This window comes from Xiphophorus couchianus, chromosome 11 (assembly GCF_001444195.1).
Source record: "Xiphophorus couchianus chromosome 11, X_couchianus-1.0, whole genome shotgun sequence".
In the NCBI taxonomy this organism is placed as follows: domain Eukaryota; kingdom Metazoa; phylum Chordata; class Actinopteri; order Cyprinodontiformes; family Poeciliidae; genus Xiphophorus; species Xiphophorus couchianus.
This window is the reverse complement of record NC_040238.1, coordinates 13,755,473-13,776,803: the sequence shown is the minus strand read 5'-3', so window position 1 is coordinate 13,776,803 and position 21,331 is coordinate 13,755,473. Positions and strand designations below refer to the sequence as shown.

Here is a 21,331-nt window from a genome sequence, read left to right as displayed (position 1 = left end):
ATAAAGCTTTCTACATATCGTAATATTTCCAGAGACACTGGTGTCTTTTGGACCATCACTGGCTGCTTGATTGAATTAAAATTTAAAAAAGCTTTATTTGATCCCAACGCTTAGAGAGATCCGGAAACCTGACTTCTCTGACTGGGAGGAAGCCAGAATACCCTGAGAGAACTGGTGCAGAGACGGAGAGAGCATGCACGTCAGCTTCTGTGTTCGGGGACAAGCGGCTCGGTCGTTTCCAGTCTATTGGAAATGGCATTTTACACTCGGTGCAATAGATTAAAGACTGGTCTTAAGGATGTTATTTCTGAAACACAGACAGGTTTTATGTCCAAAAGATCCATACATGATAACATCAGACTGGTGCAGGATTTACTCCAGTACAGTGACCTGATTGAGGATAAAGGCTTCATCCTTTTCCTAGACTCCTACAAAGCCTTAGATATGTTGGAACATCAGTTTCTTTTCAAAGTTTTACACTTGTTCGGATTTGGGCCAAACTTCTGTAGAATAATAAAAAGCTTTTATAACGGCACCACAAGTTTAGTTGCACTGCCAAACGGTACGTCTCCACGGTTCACCATTAATAGGGGAGTAAAAACAGGGCTGCAATATTTTCCCCTTTCTCTTCATCTTGGCCGTGGATGTGATGAGTATTTTCATAAAAAACTCAAATATACCTAAATTGAAAGTTTTAGATGACGAAATTATAATCAGTCAACTAGCTGATGACACCACAATTTATTTTGAAGAGTCTAGACCAAACCCCTAAAGTACTTGAGTTAATTAATACTTACTCCAAAGCATCAAGATTAGCCTTAAACCTGCAGAAGTGTGAACTGATGGCGATTCATGGCTCTGATCTGACGGAAGCTTACAGTATCCCCATTAAATCCTCAGTTAAATATCTTGGAATTTTAATAACTAAAGATGCTAAACGCAGTGAAACTATTAACAGAGAGAATAAAATACAGAATTGCAAATCTCAGTTAAATAGATGGCTCCGAAGAGATCTGACTCTGTTTGGGAGAATCTATTTAACCAAAATGGAGTCGCTGTCCCGGTGCATATACCCAGCTTATTCTATGGCCATACCTAATAAATATATTAAAGCCATAAATCAGCTGAACTTTAATTTCATCTGGAAAAATCGAGTCTACTACTTAAAGAAAGCAAATATTGTTAAAGACTTTAAAGATGGAGGCTTACAAGCTATTGACTTTGAGTGTTTAAATGCAGTCTTAAAAGTAAATTGGTTGAAATCTTTTTTAATGACTGGAAATCTGGTATTGTCTCCTCAAAGGTTTGTTTAAAAAAATTGGATGCATAGATTTTGTTCTTAGATGTGACTTTGGTGTCAACAGACTTCCTGTTAAGTTATCTGCCTTTCACAAGCAGGTTTTGTTGTGTGGGAAACTAATGTACACACACAACTTTACTCCTCACCAAACTCCCATCTGGAACAACAGATATGTGTTACACAGGAATAAGTCTCTGTATTTGGATCACTGGATAGAAAAAGGTATTTGGTCCATAAGACATTTTCTTAATGATAGTGGAGATTTTTTGTCTTTTGACATATTTTGGTTCTTGTATAATTTGGATTGCTCACGTACTCAATGTAACACAGTATTGAACTCCATCCCCACTGCAGTCAAATATCTGGCTCAAAATATAAACATTCAATTAGCTAACCTACAGTTACCAGCTCTTCAACTGTTTGGAGTTAACCTTTTGGATAAAAGTAATTCCAACAAACGGATGCGTCAGCATCTAACTAATTTTATATTTCCTGTCCGACCAAATAAAAACTCAATTTTAAATTTGTTTTCCGACTCAGAGGTTAACAAGTGGATACTGGAAGAATTATAACAAGTAAATAATTGTGTTATTTAAACAAAATCCAAAACCTGATGTCTTACCTTAAATACCCTCTAAGTCCTAAAGCTAAACAAGTTCATTTTAAAATTCTCAATAACATTTTTCCATCCAGGGAACTATTAAGACAAAGATTCAACTTTGATACTAACAGCTGGACCTTTTGTGACAACGACATTGAAGCAACAGATCATCTCTTTTTCTATTGTGTGCAAACTGGAACATTTTGGAGAAACTTTCAGGACTGGATCTCATCAAAACTTTCCCTTCATCATCCCTTGAAAAGAGAGGATATAATATTTGGAACCACCCACAGAGACAGAAGAATCGACCTCATCCTTAACCTGCTGATCTTCTCAAAATTCTTCATCCACTCATGTAAATGGGGAAACAGAAAACCTGATTTTTCAGCCTTTAAAAACCTTCTAATGGACAATCACTTCAGTGCTTTAAAACTATGAAAAACAAGCATGGAATACAGCTCTTGAACACCTATAATGATCTAATTTCTTTTTTTAGAACTAATGCCCTTTTGTTTTTTTCTGTTTGTTTTTGTCATTCTGCTATCCCTTTATGATGTCTGACAAATTGTATTCATTTATATTTTATTTCTATTTTTTTATTGTCTTATAAGTATAAGTGTGCCTTAAACCTGTAAGACTTGATCTCTTCATGTACGTACATGCCACGTGATTTTGTAAGATTGTTCAAAGTGTTTCATAAAAAATAAAATAAAATAAATTACACTCGGTGCTTGCAGGGCTTGTCCAAGGTAACAATTAATGATGAACATCGATTCGAAGCCCCAACAAGTAGCTGGATAAAGGTTTTAAGATGTTCGCCTCGTTAAAGTTGAGTTTTACTTTCTTTAAACTTTGTGGCTAACATTAGCTTTAGCTTATGCTAGTAGGCAATATTCTCGGACGTTCTTCTTGTAAAAATGTGCTATTTACGTATCTAAACATTTTAATCCATTCTAACGGACAATGTTTTTGTGTGTGTGTGTGTTTTTAACCGTACTTTGTACTTATTTTCAAGTATATTATGTGTGTTTGTTGTCGTTAGTGTCAATCAGAGACCAAGTAACGGGGGATTTTACGGTTCGGTCTTTTTCCTTCCGAAGCACAACAAGCCCATAGCTTAACAGTAGAGCAGCTCTGGTAGAGTTCTAGTTCAGCTGACTGTTCAGGTTCAGAGTCGTTGCTTTTAGAAAAATATGGCCGTGTTTCTTTAAGGACTCCGTGTTGTTTCGTCCTATTACTTTCGCATGTTTCTTGTGAAAAGCTGAAATAGGACAGTGTTTACAGCAGTTGTCTGGCTCTGGTCTGCTGGTCGCTCCCATTCACTCGCTCTATCAGGCTGAATACAGAAGTGATGCCATGGAAATAACACAGGGACGGCTCCTTTATTTACCATCCGTCCCCCACCCGGTAGTTTTAGGCTGAAGAAACGGATTTGGAGTGAAGTGAAGGCTGCAAACTTTGCTGTGCAGCTTTAGCTTTAACTGGTAGAGACGAATAATTACAAGCCACCGTCTTCTTAATTCAGGATCTCTTTGGAATCCATGAAAACTTAAAAGCGCATTATATTTGGAAGACAACAATGTTCATTGTGTTGCTTTATTTGCGTCTTAAATGCGACTTTGTCTTTTCTAGTTGTTACGGTTACGGTAACTCAAAGCGGAAACAAGCTGAGTCTGACTGGGATGGGAACCCAGGACTGATATGTGTGAATGGGTAGCGCCCTCTGGTGGTCTTACTGAAAATAACCTGTGATTTAGCTGCTCTTCCTAATTAATCATTATCTGTTTTTATAACATAAACAGTTCTTATTGTTCGCATTTAATTTGGGAACAAAAAATTAAATTAAATTATTTATTGTGAAATGAATTAAAGAGTAATTCTTCTTGTAATATTAAAAAAAAAGATAATGCCTTTGCTATAATCTTATAGGAAAATCTAAAATTTGAAGTGAAAAAGCAGAGTTTTACTGTGGATTTGGATTTAGCCTTGCACTTTAAAACAAAATTGGAAGAAGAATAAAATCGAAAAGCTTGGAGGATGCAGGCATCGATCCTGCTACCTCTCGCGTGCGCCTGCGGCATACCAAAGTTTGAGCGAAGTAAGCCAAAGCAAGCCCAAGCAAGCCCATAGTAAGCGAGCACTCTGCCATTTGAGCTAATCCGCTGTTGCTGTTGCTGTTGTCTAGACCAGTGTTTCCCAACCCTGGTCCTCAAGGCACACTGTCCTACATGTTTTAGAGGTTTCCCTGCTTTAATGTGCCTGATTCAACTGATTGCAGTTCAGCAAATGCCTGTTAATCAGTCATCAATTGAAATCAGCTGGACTGAAGCAAGGAAATACCTAAAACATGCAGGGCAGTGAGCCTTGAGGACCAGGGTTGGGAAACACTGGTCTAGACCATGTCACCTATTTCACCAGAGAAGGGGGAGATAGTTCATTCTGTTCCCATTCTGGTGCTTTTGGGTGGCTGACACCATTCTTTCTTCTACTACTTCCTGAAGAAAGTTTAGTCACGCCGCCTGAGAAATGTCTAACCACAGCTGCGTCACCAGGTCCCATTTAAAGACCTTATGAAGCTTCCAGACCTGAATTAGCAACATGGTACCGTCATTCACTTTCCACTCACAGCAATCACCTGATTGGCTAATGGTAGACCAAGGACTAATACCATTGGCCAGTGACGCTAAAGGCGGGAGCACTCAGGCTGCTGGTGAAAATAGAAATGACAGCAGAAAATAAACTCAGAGGTTAAAGCGGGAGGTTGTTTAACACTTCAGAGATTACCTGTCTGGACATTATTGATATAAATTAATACATTACAAATATTAGAATCAGCTTAATCATTCCATAAAAGTAAATAAATGTTTTGTACTTATTAGAAACCAAGGATGCTAAATTTCAGCTTATGGACCCAGTTATTTTAGTGTATTGTATAATTATTAATTATTGAATAATTATTGTTCTAAATTACATGTCACCTGGACAAATCACATGTCTTCTGGAGAAAGGTTTGATTCTCAGACAAACAGATTTTGCTCTTTGATCACAATAGCAAGAATAATGTTTGAAAGCCTCACAAACTATCTGTACCGGCTGTCAAGCATGGTGGTAGGATCATGCTGTGGTGCTGCTTTACTTCCAGTGGCACCGGTGCAGCAGAAACCTCTACATCACATTTTCAGATAAACTGTGGTGGACCTTGTCATCAAGACAAACTACAGAAATGAGGTGAATCAGATGGTCATATAGTCTAAGTCAAGCAATCAACTAAACAGAAAAGGAAAAAAAAAACAAGCCAAACAGTAGAGAGAGTGAGCAGTACCAGATTTCAACCCTCAGATGCTAAGCGACTCAAAAAAGTCACTTTGCAACTACATCACCTAATCACGTAGAGGCGCCACTGAACGTAGCAACTCCAATTGTTTTCCCAAGTTGTTTTTGCCAGTATAGCCATGGGGTTCTACTTGGTCAAATCAAGCTAACTTGCCTGTGGAAGTAGCACACTTAGATGGTGATCATAGCGGTGCTAGCTGACTTAGATCTGACTCATACCTTCTCCTCCAGACAATGATTTGATGCTTTTTCTGAGTTCAGGCCAAATGATTTATATCACTATGTCATAAACGGTGTTTCCCCTTACACCAGAGCATACTTAAAAGCCTTCAAAAGTCTAGATGCTACATGGTTACTAATGATTAGTTGCGTACCTTCTCCACAACACAATATTTGATTGTCTCTTTCTTACTTATGAAGTGTATGAACATTAATCTTCTTATCCCATAAAACACTTTAGCTGAAAATCTGTGAATACATCAAGGGCTGCCAGTCATTATGACTGATGGTTACTAGCTATTGCCGTCTTCTTTCCTCATCAAAGGTTTACAATAAACTGACAAGTTCAGTTTGCATTTTTGTCTCTTTGTGCAGTTGACTGTGCAACATCCTATTATGCTTTTTACAGTGAACTCAACTAAGTAAAAGCGATATAAGGCGACCAAATGCAACCAGACCTGCCATGTCATTCACTTGAGCTGATGGGAAAAATCAAACATCTTCAGAGAAATACATTCAAACGTCTGATGACAAGGTTTCAAACATTCCTAGAGAAACCTAGGCAATATCTTATGAGGTTTTCTGAATAAAAAAAGTTGACCAACAGATATGCTGTTGCCCTCAGAAGTGAGTGGAAACAGGAGACCGTGAGTGTTTTACACTTGTGTAGCCCTTATTGTGAGGGCAGTTGTCCGGTTTGGAGTTCTTCAGGACATTTTCTCTGGTTCTGGTTGAGAGTCCCAAGCTGATTCGGGAGTTATGAGTCAGAATGGTGTTTGGGTCGGGGTGTGTTCCTCTGTGAGTGATGAACCTCATAAAGAAATCTCTGCAAACATGTGCCACATGCCGACCGTCTCAGCTTTGTTCTATTTCTGCTGCAGGACTCGGTCATAGTCTGTATTAAGCAGCTGAACACACACACACACACACACACACACTGAGGAATGCATCTAGAACCTTCCTGCTGAGGCGTGTTGGGGTATAAATGCAACCAGGGACAGACATCTCTCAGACAAAGCAGCAGCAGATCAGAGATCCTCTCAGCCTCCAACAGACCGACAGGATGTTGTGTCCCAGCATCTTCCAGGCGACTCCGGCTGCCATGAGGCCCTTCTTGGAGCTGCACTGGCCCATCCGCAGCCTGTGGCCCGAGACCCGGCCGCTCTTCTTCCAAATGGAGCAGGAGATGATTCGCCACATGCAGGAGATGAGGCAGAGCATGGAGTACATGGAGCGGCTGCACCAGAAGATCTTCGAAGAGATCGACCAGACTTCCTGCTCTGCGGGGGCTTTGAGGCCCATCGCCTTCCAGGAGCTGGGGAAGGACAGTGACACGTTCGCACTGAGTCTGGACACGGCCGAGTTTGCCCCGCAGGAGCTGTCCGTTAAACAGGTCGGCAGGAAGCTGCGGGTGAGCGGCAGAACGGAGAAGAAGCAGGAGGACGGAAAGGGCTCCTATTCCTACAGGTGTCAGGAGTTCAGGCAGGAGTTTGACCTGCCGAACGGCGTCGACCCAGAGACTGTCAGCTGCTCGCTGGTGGGGGGGCGGCTGCAGATCCAGGCACCCCGGGAGAAACCGCCAAGCGACGGGAAAGAACGAATCGTCCCCATCAACGTCACCTCTGCCATTACCTCAGAGAACAGCAGCCCCCCCGCAGAGAGCAGCCTAGCCGAGAAAAACTGAACAGAATGACAAATCTCAACAGATAACCTATCTACCGGAGGAGCCAGGAAGTTTCTCTCATTGCACTTTGATTTTTAACAGCTTTAAAGTTGTTGCTTTTATAAAACTAAACAGCCATTATAAAAATTTCAAATATTATATTAACTTAACACTAAATAAAATTAAAAATTCATTCTAAATTTAAATGTAAATCTATTCATCTTTATACTTTTAGATATTTTTGTCTATAATCTGAAAACCTACCATCAGTGAAGCATCTGTTGATAGCAGGTCTATGAGCTGGTTAATCCTTTGTTCTTCTGACCTCAGAGCAGTTTGATATTAGTGTTTTTATTTTAAATTTAGTGAAATAAAGAAGTTCTTCATGTAGGATCTTTGTTTTTGTTTGTAAATAATTTCAGTCATGTTTTAACATTTCACATCAAAACTCTGTTGACCTCCTGACACAAACTAGGGTCAGAGAAGCAACCATTGCTGTTCATCAACCTGGCGAGGGTCAAAGGTCATTTCCAGGATGCTCAGATATATGAGCTCATCTCTGCAGGTCTCAGTTAGCAGGATAAGGTTAAAGATCAAGACAAATAACTTATATGGCTGCTTGAAAGAGTTGAAGAAGAAAGCCTCTTCTCTCTAGAAACAAGATGACGGCAGGACTGAGCGTATCAGTCCTGCAAAGACTTCTAGGACAATGTCCTCTGGACTGATGAGACCAGAGTGGAGACATTGGACCGTGATGAATAGAACCCAGATGGAAGAAACCAAACCCAGCATATCAGCAAAACGGGAGAGGAAAATAAAACACAGGACACCATTTTTTCCACTTTCCTTGTAAAATAATTCTCAGTAAACTTAATTTATTCACAAACTGCTTTTCAAATTGTCATGTTGACATTTGTCTTTTCTGGTAAATCACGTACAATAAAAAACATTTCTAAAAGACAGGAGATGTCTGAGACTCTTCACTAACTATACATGACTACTCCTCATCCTTATGGAAACAACACGGTTTTCCAACTCGATGTCTTCATGTCGACACCTTTACTGCGTTCAGACATCAGATTAGAAATATTAAGAAAAAACAGCAGAAAATGATCAACAGAAGGACTAAAAAAATTAACAGCTACAGTACACATTTTCCTTTTGTTCTGTTGGTTTATTCGTTTCCCTTTATTCTTTTAAATGTTGTGGTTACAGGATAACAGAATACGCTCAGTTAAGGCTTATGCTGGATGCTATGCATGATATTTAACAGAAACAGACCGGGTGGATGAAGACAAGAGGGTGAATGCAGATAACATAAGAAATGAAGACATTGGATCTTCTAATGATGAGTTCCTGTCATAAAAGTCTTTTCTCTAAGTTATTGGGTTTTATTGGGACGTTGCATTGTGTCGCGCACTCCAGGAAGTACAGAAATAAATGCAATCCTAAACGGGGTTTTCCTTCTGAATGTAACCATATGCTTCTTCAGCAGGAGGAATTGACTCAATACAATCTGCAGTTTCCTTTGATAGAAAACTTTTTACCAACTAAACTTTACTGCATTGTTTTATAAATAGGAAAAAAAGGACTATACTGCACTGAATGCAGTGATGGCTGACCATTCAGCCCATGCTAACAGTTGGAACAAATATATTCTCCTTCAGTAATTAAATCTCTGAGAAGTGGACCTCTTGGTGCAAAAGCAAAAACATAGGGAGGCTAACCGCAAGCAGTTAGAAAAATGTCTCTAAAGTTTGAAAACGGCTTGACTTACAGGGATGTTTGATATTTCTGTTTCGATCGAGGACTCTGTTTTATGGGAACACTAAGCGTTCCTCTACCCACCGATCGAGGACTCTGTGTTTTATGGGGACACTAAGCGGTCCTTTATCCACCGATTGAGGACTCTGTGTTTTACGGGGATGCCATGACCAGACCCGTCTTCCAGGGACCGTCCATGACTCCTTGTGACTATGAGACCGCCTTCTGACACGTTTTGTTTAATTTATGTGTTCAGGTTTTACTTCAGCATTTGAGGGAAAGTATCTCAGATACAGTAAATAAATGTTACATGAGGAAACTCTGCTCACTTTGTAATTACTTCATGAGTTCAGTTAAACCTCGTCTGTATTTCACCGCTGCCTTAACATTTACAATTCCTTATTTTACAGCAAAATACAGGTTTAATTTTAAATGCAATATTATCTTAAAGGAGTAGTTCAACATTTTGATAAATAATCTCATTTAGATTTGTGCCAATGCTAATCTGCTAATCTAGCCACGGTGGATAGACAGCCTCGAAGTAACGCATTTCCATCCTCCTGATGCCCAAAAAACCACTAGCTGATCATGTTTTTCATTAAAGGATGGTAATATAGTTGCCTTCAGTTTTGCTAATATTATTTAGCAAACAGGCCAATGTCTGTGCTAATACTCTATGGTCACATCATTGTCCATGTATGGCAAATAAAAAAAGTCATAAAGATGTAAATGAAAGTTTTTATAAAGGCAGCAGACAGTCGTTAGCTTCCAGATGTGTTTACGACCTTCTCAGCTAAGATGAACCTGAAAGACTGCAATCAGCTGTAGAGAGGTGGAGTAGAGATGATTTCATGCTTCAAGTTATAGTTGGGATTAAATGATATGGATGCTGCATGAAAACTCATGGAAGACCCTTCTAGCTCCACTGATCACGCCTCCACTCCAGGATTCAAAGCTTAGGCACAAACATGAGGCTAAACTGTTCCTAAAAACATTGAACTGTTCCTTTAAGTGTTTTAAATTAGGAGCCCACAGCAGGCAGAAATTAACCACCTCACACACACAACCCAGACATTCAGGTAGCAACACTGCCCTACAAAGGCAGAAAGCAGCAACTGCACGCCGAAAATTTTTCCTCATTCCTTATGCAATTAAATGATCACCAACTCTACTGGTCTAACAAAAAGGCCTGCTTTTAACTGTTGGGGAAAAAAATCGACAAGGTGTGTGATAATTTAAGGATAAATTGTAATTTAAATTATAAAATGGATAAATATACAATTAAATGTTGATTTATCCCAAACACACAGAATCACATTTTCCAACTGATATAAAAGCGCCAATGCGCTAATGCAAATTAGCATTAGCGCATTGACAAATTTTTATATTCTTTTTTCAGATCATTGTCATGAAATGACTGGACTATATTCCGAGTTTCAGCCCAGTTTATAACTGCTATGTGGATCTTTGGAGGGCAGAGATGCTTCATAGCACACAGACACACAGATGATGTTAGGTTTAAATTATTTATAAAAGTTTAACAGTAAAGTAGCCACAGCAGAACGCTGATAATCCACCAACCAGCCTCTAAACAGCTTCGGCTTGAAAACGGTATAAAATCTTGTTTTGATACATTTAAGGGCGTTTCCCAATCTCAGATGCTGAAATACATCATATTCTGTTCTTTCTTATATCAAAAATCATCTTTATCATTGGATTTTTTTTCTGAGTTGATCAAAACCCAAAAAAGGGAAATAAAATCACTGTGTCCGTTTTATGCGTCAAAGCTAATGGAAAAGCTGCTAAAGAGCAACTGGGCTGGATTATCCAACTCTAACGGGTGAAAACAACGTCATAAACCTGGCAGGATGTGAAACAATCAGCTCAAACGACCAGTGAAACTAAAATGTTTAACAGTTTCTGTGACTTCTCAGTGCTCAGATTGAATCCAGATTAAGTGGTTCTGTCAGATTAACTAATCACAGTTCAGCCTGGATTGTTCATTTGTGTGACTCAGATTTTGAAACCAACTGAAAAAATTTGTTTCTTCTGCCATTTTCAGCTTATATTTGGATTCAACACAGACAAATAAAGTTACAACAATAATATTAAATATTTGTATTGCCCTCTATTGGCAGTGGCTGACATTACATTTAAGATTTACCAGTTAAAACAAAAACACCTCTGTGTAAAAATTTATAGTTTTAAATCAAAATTATTTCACCAAACCAGTAAGACTCCAGTAATAAACCTGCTGAAGTCTTTCACTGAAAACTTGAGGGACGTTGTTCGTTGGGATTAATTTTTCTGATGGAGATTAAAACTCTCCATGTTCATTTAAATCCCAGATTCACCTTCTTTTATGCCAAATTTAACAGATTCATGGCTGTAATTTGCATTTCATTGCAACCTAAAGTTTTTTTTTCCAAGTTCCTTTTTGAATCCAAAGTTAATTCTCAGTTTGTATTTATATATTTCCATTATTTCTTAATTTGTTGTTTTTGTGGCAAGATTACAGAGCCTAAAACTGGAGATGAGTTAAAGTTTCTGCTTCACTCAACAGAAAATAACTAGAGCCGTTTTTTATGGTTTAACCCAAACCTAGATGACTGAACAATTTTAATTAAAACACAAACACAAGGAAATCCATTGGATTCAATCTAAACACAGGTCACATGACCAGCAGGGTGTGATGTCACACACACACGCACACACACACACTCAGTTGTAGTGTCTTCAGTGACAGTTGTGTACAGCAGGAATGTGCGAACACTCGGCTGAACAACAGCATCAGTGGCTTTTTGCCCTCAGCGACGACTGACAGGCGCGGCCGCAGCAACCCTGAACGCATCACCACGACCGGGTCACATGACTGCAGCAACGGAAAATCATTTGTTTTTGGAGGAATTTAAATTCAGAAATCTGCAGGTTTTTCATCATTTAAAGGCCCTCGTGATTAAATTATTTTTTGGACTCTTGATTGTTATTAAATGCAAAACTAACTTTTTAATCTCTATTTCAGATCAGAACTCATCTAATTCTTTATATCTATGAGAGTATTTATGTTTCATTTCATCTTTGGTGTGAAGATTATTCTGGGTTATGTTTCTGTGGCGGTTCAGGACCGTCTGGGTCGGCCACTGCAGCACCGCGTTTGCCTTGTCAGACGTGTTGGAAGTTACCTGGACCGCAGCTGGTACTGGTCCAACTGGAACGGACCAGTCTGTCCAGGTCTGCCGGCCGCCACATCATCACTGTTGCCAGTAATCAGCTCGTCCAATGGGAGAAGATGTTGTTCCTGAGAGCTCTGCTGATTGGTGGCGAGAACTCGCCGAGTGTTGAGAAGATGGTGGGACAGGAAGAAGGGCTGGGGTCAGGTCATTTCAAAATAAAACTCAGTTAGAAAACAGAAACAGAGAACAGCCTTCATTTACAACAAGTCAGTTTTCTTCTATCAAGTTCAGGTCCAGTTCTGTACAATCCCTCTCAAATACGGCCTGCTGTGCCGCCTCACGCTCCTCCGCCTCCTCCTCTTCGTCCTCATCGTCCTCACGGCACTCCTCGTCACTCTCGCTCAGCGGCCCGATGCTGGTGCGGCCCAGGCACTCGGCAGGCGAGCAGGAGCCCCGAAAGTCGCCCATAAAGGCCTCCATGCCCATGCAGACATCGCCGCCACAGGCTAACCTACCGCCGCCGCGCTCCAGGCACTGCGGGTCGATGCTGCGTGTCTGCAGGGACGAAAGGAGGCAGTCGAGGGGCTAAACACGGTGGGAAAAAAGAAGCTAAACATAGAGATAAACATGGTGCTAAACTCGTTAAAGACACTAAGCAAAGATGTAAGCAAGGGGCTAAGCACTGCATTAAAGTTATAATAATACGAGAAGAAAGTCATAATTAGAATAGTCGTAATACGATAAGACGTAGTGAGAATAAAGATGTGATAATAAGACAAAGTCCTGATAACATAATAAAAGTCGTAATAACACAAGAATAAAATAATACCAGCATAAAGTTGTAACAGCATGAGAATAAAGTCATAAAAATAAATTTGTATTATTAGGCCAACCAATCGGCTACCTGCGTCATCTTGGTGAAGTCGAGGACGGGCCGGGCGCAGGGTCGGTCGGGATCGCGGCGCCGCTTCAAGCCCGGCTTCAGCAGCAGTAGGTCACAGGGCTGCGAGTGGCAGCGGGGCAGCTGCGGCGGGAGACTGCGGCGGAGAGAAGACGGCGTGCTGCAGGCAGAAGAGGGCGAGGGAGGTACCGGCCCCCCAGCGGCAGCGCCAGTGGCGTAGCCCGGCGGGGGCGGTGCCGCCTGGCTGGGGACCGGAGGTGGAGGAAGGAAGGTGGAGGTGGCCGAGTCTCTGATGAGCACCGGTGAGAGGGAGAAGCGCCGCTGGGGGGGCGGAGGCGGGTGAAGGGGGGAGGGCGATGACGAGCAGGAGGAGGGGGAGGGAAAAAAGCAGCAGCAGGCTCCACCCCCTGCCGCCGCCTCACTGGGGTCCCAGGGGAAGCTCCATGGCAATGGGGAGTCCGGCGACAGCGCCAGGCTGAAGAAGGTGGGGCTGGAAGAGGAGTGCAGCGACGAGGTCAGAGAGGAGCTGGGGGCACGCAGCGGGCAGGCTCCGCCCCCCGCCATGCCCATACCCCCTGCTGCCACCGCCACGCCCCCGCCCGCCACGCCTCCGCCCGTGCCGCCGAGGCACTGCTGGCGGCTGACGGGAGTCCAGACGCGAGAAGCGCTGGGCCGCCAGGTGTAGCGGCAACGCGATAGGTCCTCCGGTACCGACAGCGAGCGGCAGTGGCGCTTGGGGGGCGGTGGTGGCGGAGGGGGTGGTCCAGGCCCCGGGGGGGGCGCCGCCGCCGCCCCAGACAGGGACAGCTCTGACGCCGAGGTGCTGGGTGCCAGAGGTCGCTGGGGCTCAGAGGGGCCGCCCTCCAAGGGGTCGCCGGCCTCCTGAAGGTGGGCATTGGGGGGCACCAGGGGCAAGGGACCGGGGGGGAAACTAGAGCTCAGAAACCCCCCCTGCAGGCTGGTCTTAGAGGGAGGGCAGAGCTGCCAGTAGCTGCTCTCTGAGGAAACACAAACAGGAAGTGATTCTACTGAGATGAATTTCATTTTAGGTTTAATTCATGCTACAAAGTTAACTAATAATACACCGTGTTCCAAATTATTATACAAGTCATATTTTCTCAGATTTTCTTAAATGGTCAATGCAAATGATGGTCAGTACAATTTTCAAGTGATGAACTATTACAGTATAAATCAAATTTTACTGAACAAAGCTCCCCATGAGAACAGTATTTTTTTTTCAGAAATAAAAAACTCAAAATGCACTGTTCCAAATTATTATGCACAGCAGATTTTCTAAACATTTTATGGATTATAAAGAACTGCACACGGTCATTCTTTGAATGTGCAGCATTAAATGTACTAAAATCAAAAGCTATTTCAATCAAGAATATCATAACAGACTGAGTTACATGTTAACATTGGACCTTCTTTGATATCACAGCTCAATTCTTGCATCCATTGAACTTGTGAGTTTGTGGAAAGTTTCTGCTTGAATTTCTTAGCAGGATGTCAGAAAACCTTCCCACAGCTGCTGGTTTGATATGAACTGCATTCCACCCTCAGATCTTCTGCTTGAGGAAACTCCAAAGGTTCTCAATAGGGTTGAGGTCAGAGGTCACACCATGAGTTTCTCCCCTTTTATGCCCATAGCAGCCAATGACAGTGATATTCCTTGCAGCATGAGATGGTGCATTGTGATGCATAAAGATGATTTTGCTACTGAAGGTACGGCTCTTCTTTTTGAACCATGAAAGAAAGCGATCAGTCAGAAAGTCCATATACTTTGCTGTGGTCATTTTCACACCTTCAGGGACTCTGAAGGGGCCGACCAATGATTCTTTCCCCATGATTTAGGTCCAAAAAATGACTCCACCACCTCCTTGCCGTGTTGGGATGTGGTGGCCATCCACCACTAATCCACTACTGCGTCCATCTGGACCATCCAGGGTTGCACAGCAGTCATCAGTGAACAAGTCTATTTGAAAACTAATCTTCATGTACGGCTGGGCCCACTGCCACCGTTTCTGCTTGTCAGCTCTAGTTAGGGGCCCAATAGTAGGTTCGTTCACCGCAAGTCTCTGGAGGATCCTCCACCTTGAGGTTCCAGAGGCTCCAGCAGCTTCAAATAACTGTTTGCTGTTTTGTTAGGGCATTTTAACAGCTGCTCTCTTAATCAGATTAATGTGTCTAACAGAAGCCTTCCTCATTAAGCCTTTATCTGTAAAAACCCATTTTTGTTCTGAATCAGCCACAAATCTCTTCTCAGTACAATAACGCTTCAGTTTTCATTAAATATCTAATGTTTTCATACCTTGTCATACGGCACTACACTAGCTGATGATTTTCGTCAGCAGAGATCCTTTCTCTTTCCTATATTGCTTGAAACCTGTGGCCTGCTTAATAATGTGGAACATCCTTATTAAGTAGATTTCCTTTAATTGAGCTCAGCAGACAAACTAATCAACCAGCTCTCTGAAATTAATTATAGTGATTCAAAGAGCCCTGACACACAAATACCATCTAAAACCAAAAAATGTAATCTTTGACACTTAAATCCAATTTGTACAATAATTTGGAACACTGTGTAATAACCTAAATAAGCAGAAATCTTTAAAGCAACCATGACAGTTTTCTGCCATACCTTCCTTCCTCTGTCTCCTCACTCTGATTTTTCTTCCTACTACTCTCCAGTTTGCTGTTATTTTAACTACTAACTCTGTTTTCTCTGTTATTTTTCTCTCCACAGAAGTGACGCCTGGTCCGGCATTCTGATTGGCCTAGCAACTCTGATTGGCTGGACTACTAATCAATAACAATATATATCACAATATACACGTGATCAAGATCTACAGATATGACATTTGACAGAATATTCAACAAATGGGATATTCACAGAACTCCAATCAGGAACCGCACGGTATTCTGGGAAATATAGACATTAGTTGCTCAAACTCTCACAGCCAGTTAAGCTAGCTGGGTGGCTTCAGATAACTCACTCATTATTTGGTTGCCTAGCAACTCGCTTACTGGTTGCCTAGCAACTCACTTATTGGTTGCCTAGCAACTCACTTATTGGTTGCTTAGCAACAATATGTTGAGTAACTTACTCAACATGTTAGCAGTTTAAGGTTTCGCTGCTGTGCTCATAACTAGTGGTGGACATTTTTGTATCGTAATAAATATTTTATACGAATTTTTATTTATGGTTCTTATGTCACATTGTAATTAATTATGTTTAAAACTTTCCAAAACTGTTCTTATTGTCGGGTTTGTTAGTTTTACTATTTTCTTCACAATAAAAACATCAATAAATACCAAAGAATTTGAAAATGCAGTTACTGTTAAGTGTGATATAAGTCACATTTCTCATATCACAGATGGGAATGTTTTTAAAGAGCAATATTCGTGTTTGTGGGGCTGTAATTGCTGTGACAGTTACAGTCTTAAGGTTAGCTGAAACAGATGTAATAAATAGTTCTTATTGTCGCTTTTAGTGTTATCACAATACCACAAAATACCATGATAAATTCATATTGCTCAGCACTACTCAAAACTGCTTAAAAATAAAAAAACTAATTGCCAGAATAGTCGATAAATACTCGATTGCTAAAATAATCTAGTACTTCTTAAACCTCCTGCCTGAACAGCGGGCTGCCACCTCGGCCAAACACTCACCAGGCATCAAGCCATCTGGGGGCCAGCACTCTGGGAGGGTTTTCGGGTCCAGCAGGGACTGAAAGAAAAAGCTTTGGTGTCAGCAAAACTCTTGGATCTGAATGTTCATCTGGGTTTCTCTGGCTGAGTGCCTCACCAGGTAGTAGTCCCCCGGCTGAGCAGGGTCGCCTGCCAGAGTCTGTTTCCTCAGGCTCTCCACCAGCAGCGAGACCACAGCATGGTGGCAGCGGCCAAGGGGGGAGACAGGGGAGGGCGGCGGGGGAAAGGTGGGGTCAGGAGGGGGTAAGAACAGGGAGGAGAGAGGGGGAGGAGGAAGAGGGAAGGGAGAGCTCTGGCCGTGTTTTTCCCGTCTGTTTGGTCCGTGGCAGGAAGGAGAGGGGAGGGGCTTAAGGCAGAGACTCCGCCTCCTTACCCCCTCAGGCCCATGCAGCCCCACCCACTATCACAAGGGCATCATCATTCACCTGTTGCCCTGGGAACACACCTCGCGAAGAGAAACACACGTTCAAGTTAGCATTGAAGAATCAAACTAGAAGCTGAATTCATCAATGCTTTTCCTCAGCCAATGAAACAAACAAACAATGATAAAGAATGTTACAAATAGTTTAAAAACAATGCTATGCAAATTAACCGCAGACCCTACAAGACCATGCTACAACTAAACCATGATGCAACAGCTAGCTATGCTAGAATCAGATGTAATGATTCCCATAGAGTCGAATCCAACGGTTCCCCTCAAGTGTCCCTCTATCTGGATCCAACTGTGGCCCTAGAGGCGGATGGAGTAGTGGGGTGCTAATGGGGCTTAAATGAAGGGGTAACAAAAAAGGGGCATCAAAGGGGAAGTAAAAGAGGTCATTTTAAAAGGGGGCTAACAGAGTGGCTGAAGGGGTGGCTTAATTGGACAGAATGAAGATTGGCAAGTGGCTAACAGTAGGTAGAGTCAGAGTCTGTTTCCTCGGACTCTGACTGAGAAAACAGTCAAAGTCGGAAAAGAAAATAATGCATTTTCCAAAATAAAAGAAATAATAAAAAAACAACTCTATTTTCTGCCACCAGTATACAAAAAACTACTAAAAATAGCCATAAATAAATGTTTTTATCTCATGCAGCAGCCTTGTTGACATCTAGGAAGTAAGTTTCAATGAAATGCATAAAAAATAAACATTTTGGTCTAAGTCAAAAATTCTCTAAAATTAGATTTTTTTAAAAACAAACAAAAAATCCCCATTTCCTACCAGCACTAACAAAGAAACTATTAAAGATGGCCAAAAATGGAGGCCTTTATTTTATTCAGCAGCCTAATTTATCTGTAGTAGAGAAGTTTTATTAAAATCTGATGAAAAATACTAATTTGGGGAGTGGTTACAAAATACTCAATTTTGTCAATTTTTGAATTTTTTTTCCATCAGTTAAATTAGCTATGGAAGCATTTTTGCAGCCTAATAATTCTTTTTTAAACAGTCCCAACCCCTGCAAAAAATTGAGCCTGTTAAGACCACATAGTAAACTGGGCAAATAGCTTTTGGGGCTTGGTTTCAACATATAGTTTTTAATATGGTATCCCAAAAATGCCATGTCTGCTATTAGGGTCAATATTGAAATTTGTTTTATTTTTCTAAATATATTTTTTAAAGAACCTTCATTTTTAAAGTAAGCTATTTATATTGTGCATTTTCATGTTTTGCAATATGATTTATATGTATTTAAAGAATGTCATTACAAATAAGTGTCAAATTGATTTATTTTTAAGTAATCGGCTTCCAAAAATCCAATCTTTTTCTACTCAAAGGTGGGTTTGTGGAAAGGTACACATATCCCCCAAAATCTCAAAAACCGTTAGACATAATGGGCTGAAATTTCTTCAGGCTCTTTTCTGGTAATACACTTAATAGAAAAATGCATTTAGAGTACTAAAAATCTAAACAAAAAAAATTGACTGCCGGTACCTACTAACAGACAATGCCACTAATAAGCTAATGGGTTGGGTAAAAGAGGGGTAGGAGGGCAAAATGGGGTATTTTAGGGAAACAGGGTTAACTACATAGCTACCAGAGGGGTAATAAAAACTGATGGGATGGTTAACAGAGGGGAAATACCATAGGGGTTAATTGAGAGTAACAGGGACTAATTGAGTGATTCAAAGTGGGGGTGACTGAACAGAAGGAGGATTAACAAGCGCAACTGAAAGGGCAAATGGGGCTAAAAGAGGGGTACGAGGGTCAAATGGGGTATTTCAGGGTAACAGGCACTAACTACATAGCTAAGAAATAGGTAATAAAGGCTAATGGAGTGGCTAACATAGGGGGTAACATTAACAGGAGTAAACTGGGGGTGACAATGGCTAATGGGTTATAGGGTACAGGGGTAACAGGGTGGCCAACAGAGGGGGTAACACTAAGGGAGGGCTTACTGGGAATTATAGGGGCAAATATGGGGGTGGTGGTGTGGGGTAGTGGGTCTAAAATAAAACTATAGGGTGTATGGGGGTAATAGAAGGGGTAACAGTAATACAAGGGCTAACTGGGGGCTACTGGGTAATAATAATGGGGGTAAATAGGAGGCCGAATGGGAAGACTAATTAGGTGTTGGGGGTAATGGGGTGCATCGAGGGGGCTAAACGGGGGTAACAGCAGCAACCAGAGCCCAGCTAGCGGCAGCTAACGGCGCTGTTAGCGGCACAGCCTGAATAAACAAGCGGAGATCCTCCGCTGATGCTCGGCTACAGGCCTGCTGCCTCCCCGCCAGCCTGGATGGTCACAGCGGCGCTGCTGGCACACACAGGCCGGTCCGTGGAGCCCCTTAGCGGAGACACGGGAGGGAAGCACGCCTCAGACCGACCCGAACCACGACCGAACCGAACATGCAGTCGTCCCCCCTCCTCCCGGGTCCCAGCGGCAGCTTACCTGGTCTGGTGTCGAAGTGAGGCGGTTCCGGTGCTCGGTGTATTGACCCAGTATTACCGAGGAGCAGCGGCACCGAACCCACCGAAATGAATCAAAGCACGAACGATGTCGCTCGGCTCCGGTACCGACCCGCAGCTCGGTTCTGATCTCAGCGCGATGTCTCCTAATTATCCAGCATAATAATGGAAATCCTGCGCGCACACGCCCGTGAGCGGCGGGCATTCATAAATAACATTTACGGTGCCAGGACGAGGATGAAGAGGAGGAGGAGGAGGAGGAGGAGGAGAAGGAGGAGGAGGAGGAGCGATGCTTCATGCTTCATCATCAGCACCTGCTCCTCTTCTCTTATTTTACTCCTCCAGCCTCTGCAGACCGCAAACAGCCGAACATTAGGCCAGAAATCCTGCAGAAATAAAAAATAATCCAGCTGGACCAAAACAAGCCCGCAGCGCAGGGGATGATGGGAGCTGTAGTTCCCAGGCCGACAGCAGCTTGTTTACAGCAGCAGCTCTGATCCTTCTGGAGGCTGTGGTTAAAGGACAAGCCTGCAGAAATCACAGTCCTGCAGCTCAGCACCTCCACCCTCACCTGTCCGTATCTGAACACCTCCACCTGTCTCTGCAGACACACACCTCCCACCTTCAGAGCTTCTAAAATACACATTACAGATCAAAACAGAGCCAGGAAAAACTCATAACACATGAAAAAAGGTCGGAAATGCTCCTAAGCAGGTGGATCAGGCATCCTATGCTGCAGGGCTGAACTTAGAAGGACAGGGCCCATGGGCTAAAACCTGTTTTGGTGCCCAAACCAAAGAAAAAATAATATGGTCTGGGACTTAAACACTTTTATTTTGATTAATTACATAGATTTTAATGAAATTAATTGCGTTGTGCAAACAAAGGTTTTTAAATAACCCTTGTATTTGCATGTTTCTGGTACACCCGTAAATCTGACGCACAAGCGACATTTGTTAACAGCAATGGCCGACAAAGTGTCTTCTCTCGGCACACCAGGGGTTAATTTCTGCTTCTAAGCGATCTGATTGGAGACTGGAAAAGAATACTGTTGTGTTCAAGTTGTGCTAAAAGGCGTTAGCCTATCAGCAAAGCTATTTCAGCCTAAAATAGCATCTCAATACTAACATGTAGCAGCTAATGTCAGAGTCTACAGTTTTAAAGAAGCTCCATGAGTGATCTTCTTGAAACACCAGAAAGATGAACATACTGTATAAGAAAACACTTTGCTCCAATCTGATGCTTAAAGAACCTGAAGAACAGATTACAACTATAAATATCTGTCATGTTCTGCTCATGTCTGCTTATTCAATAATTTAGCAGCAAAAATGTTTTTCAGTTAAAAATGTTCATTGTTTTGTGGATAATTTAATATGATTTTAGACTCTGAAATTAACTTCAATAAAATAAAAAAATACAGTACATTGATAGCTAGGCCAACACAACAGCAAAATGCCCCACCTGAAATAGCTCCACGTTCAACACTGAAATATTTAAGTTCAAATATTTCAGTGTTGTATACATTTATAGAACTGTAACATTAAAACACTTCGTGTGAGCTGCTCTGAGTTTTAAAGTTTGTACATGCCAAATCTTTTGAGCCGCCCCAAAAATGTGAGGCCCTGGGTGACTGCTCCAACGAGGCCTCTGCAAAAATCTAGCTCAGATCTTCTAACTTGGAGGGGAAAAAAATCTAAATGATCCATTTCTGACCAAAAGAAAACAAAATGATATATGTTGAAAAAGAAATGTTAAAGACCAACCACAATAGAACATCTG

General features: G+C 41.9%; 2 protein-coding genes across 2 annotated transcripts; one reads left to right on the top strand and one right to left on the bottom strand.

The window, feature by feature from the left end:
- The first annotated feature begins 6,423 nt into the window (after positions 1 to 6,423).
- Positions 6,424 to 8,076, top strand: LOC114153345 (heat shock protein beta-11-like). Its single transcript, XM_028031829.1, has one exon. The coding sequence runs from the start codon at positions 6,439 to 6,441 to the stop codon at positions 7,135 to 7,137; it is 699 nt and encodes a 232-aa protein (XP_027887630.1). The 5' UTR covers positions 6,424 to 6,438; the 3' UTR covers positions 7,138 to 8,076.
- On the bottom strand, positions 7,949 to 20,018 carry fam53c (family with sequence similarity 53 member C). The gene is made up of 5 exons (XM_028031828.1): positions 19,536 to 20,018; positions 16,766 to 17,113; positions 16,630 to 16,687; positions 12,958 to 13,952; positions 7,949 to 12,608 (listed from the first exon to the last, which is right to left on the bottom strand). The coding sequence occupies exons 3-5, from the start codon at positions 16,634 to 16,636 to the stop codon at positions 12,321 to 12,323; spliced, it is 1,290 nt and encodes a 429-aa protein (XP_027887629.1). The 5' UTR covers positions 16,637 to 16,687; positions 16,766 to 17,113; positions 19,536 to 20,018; the 3' UTR covers positions 7,949 to 12,320.
- Positions 20,019 to 21,331: the final 1,313 nt, after the last annotated feature.

Bases quoted from the DNA above. Each gene is read 5' to 3' on its own strand.
- LOC114153345 (XM_028031829.1), top strand. From the start codon at position 6,439: ATGCAACCAGGGACAGACATCTCTCAGACAAAGCAGCAGCAGATCAGA.
- fam53c (XM_028031828.1), bottom strand. The intron at 12,609-12,957 runs GTAGCCGATTGG...TCGTCCCTGCAG, and splicing joins ACTTCACCAAGATGACGCAG to ACACGCAGCATCGACCCGCA.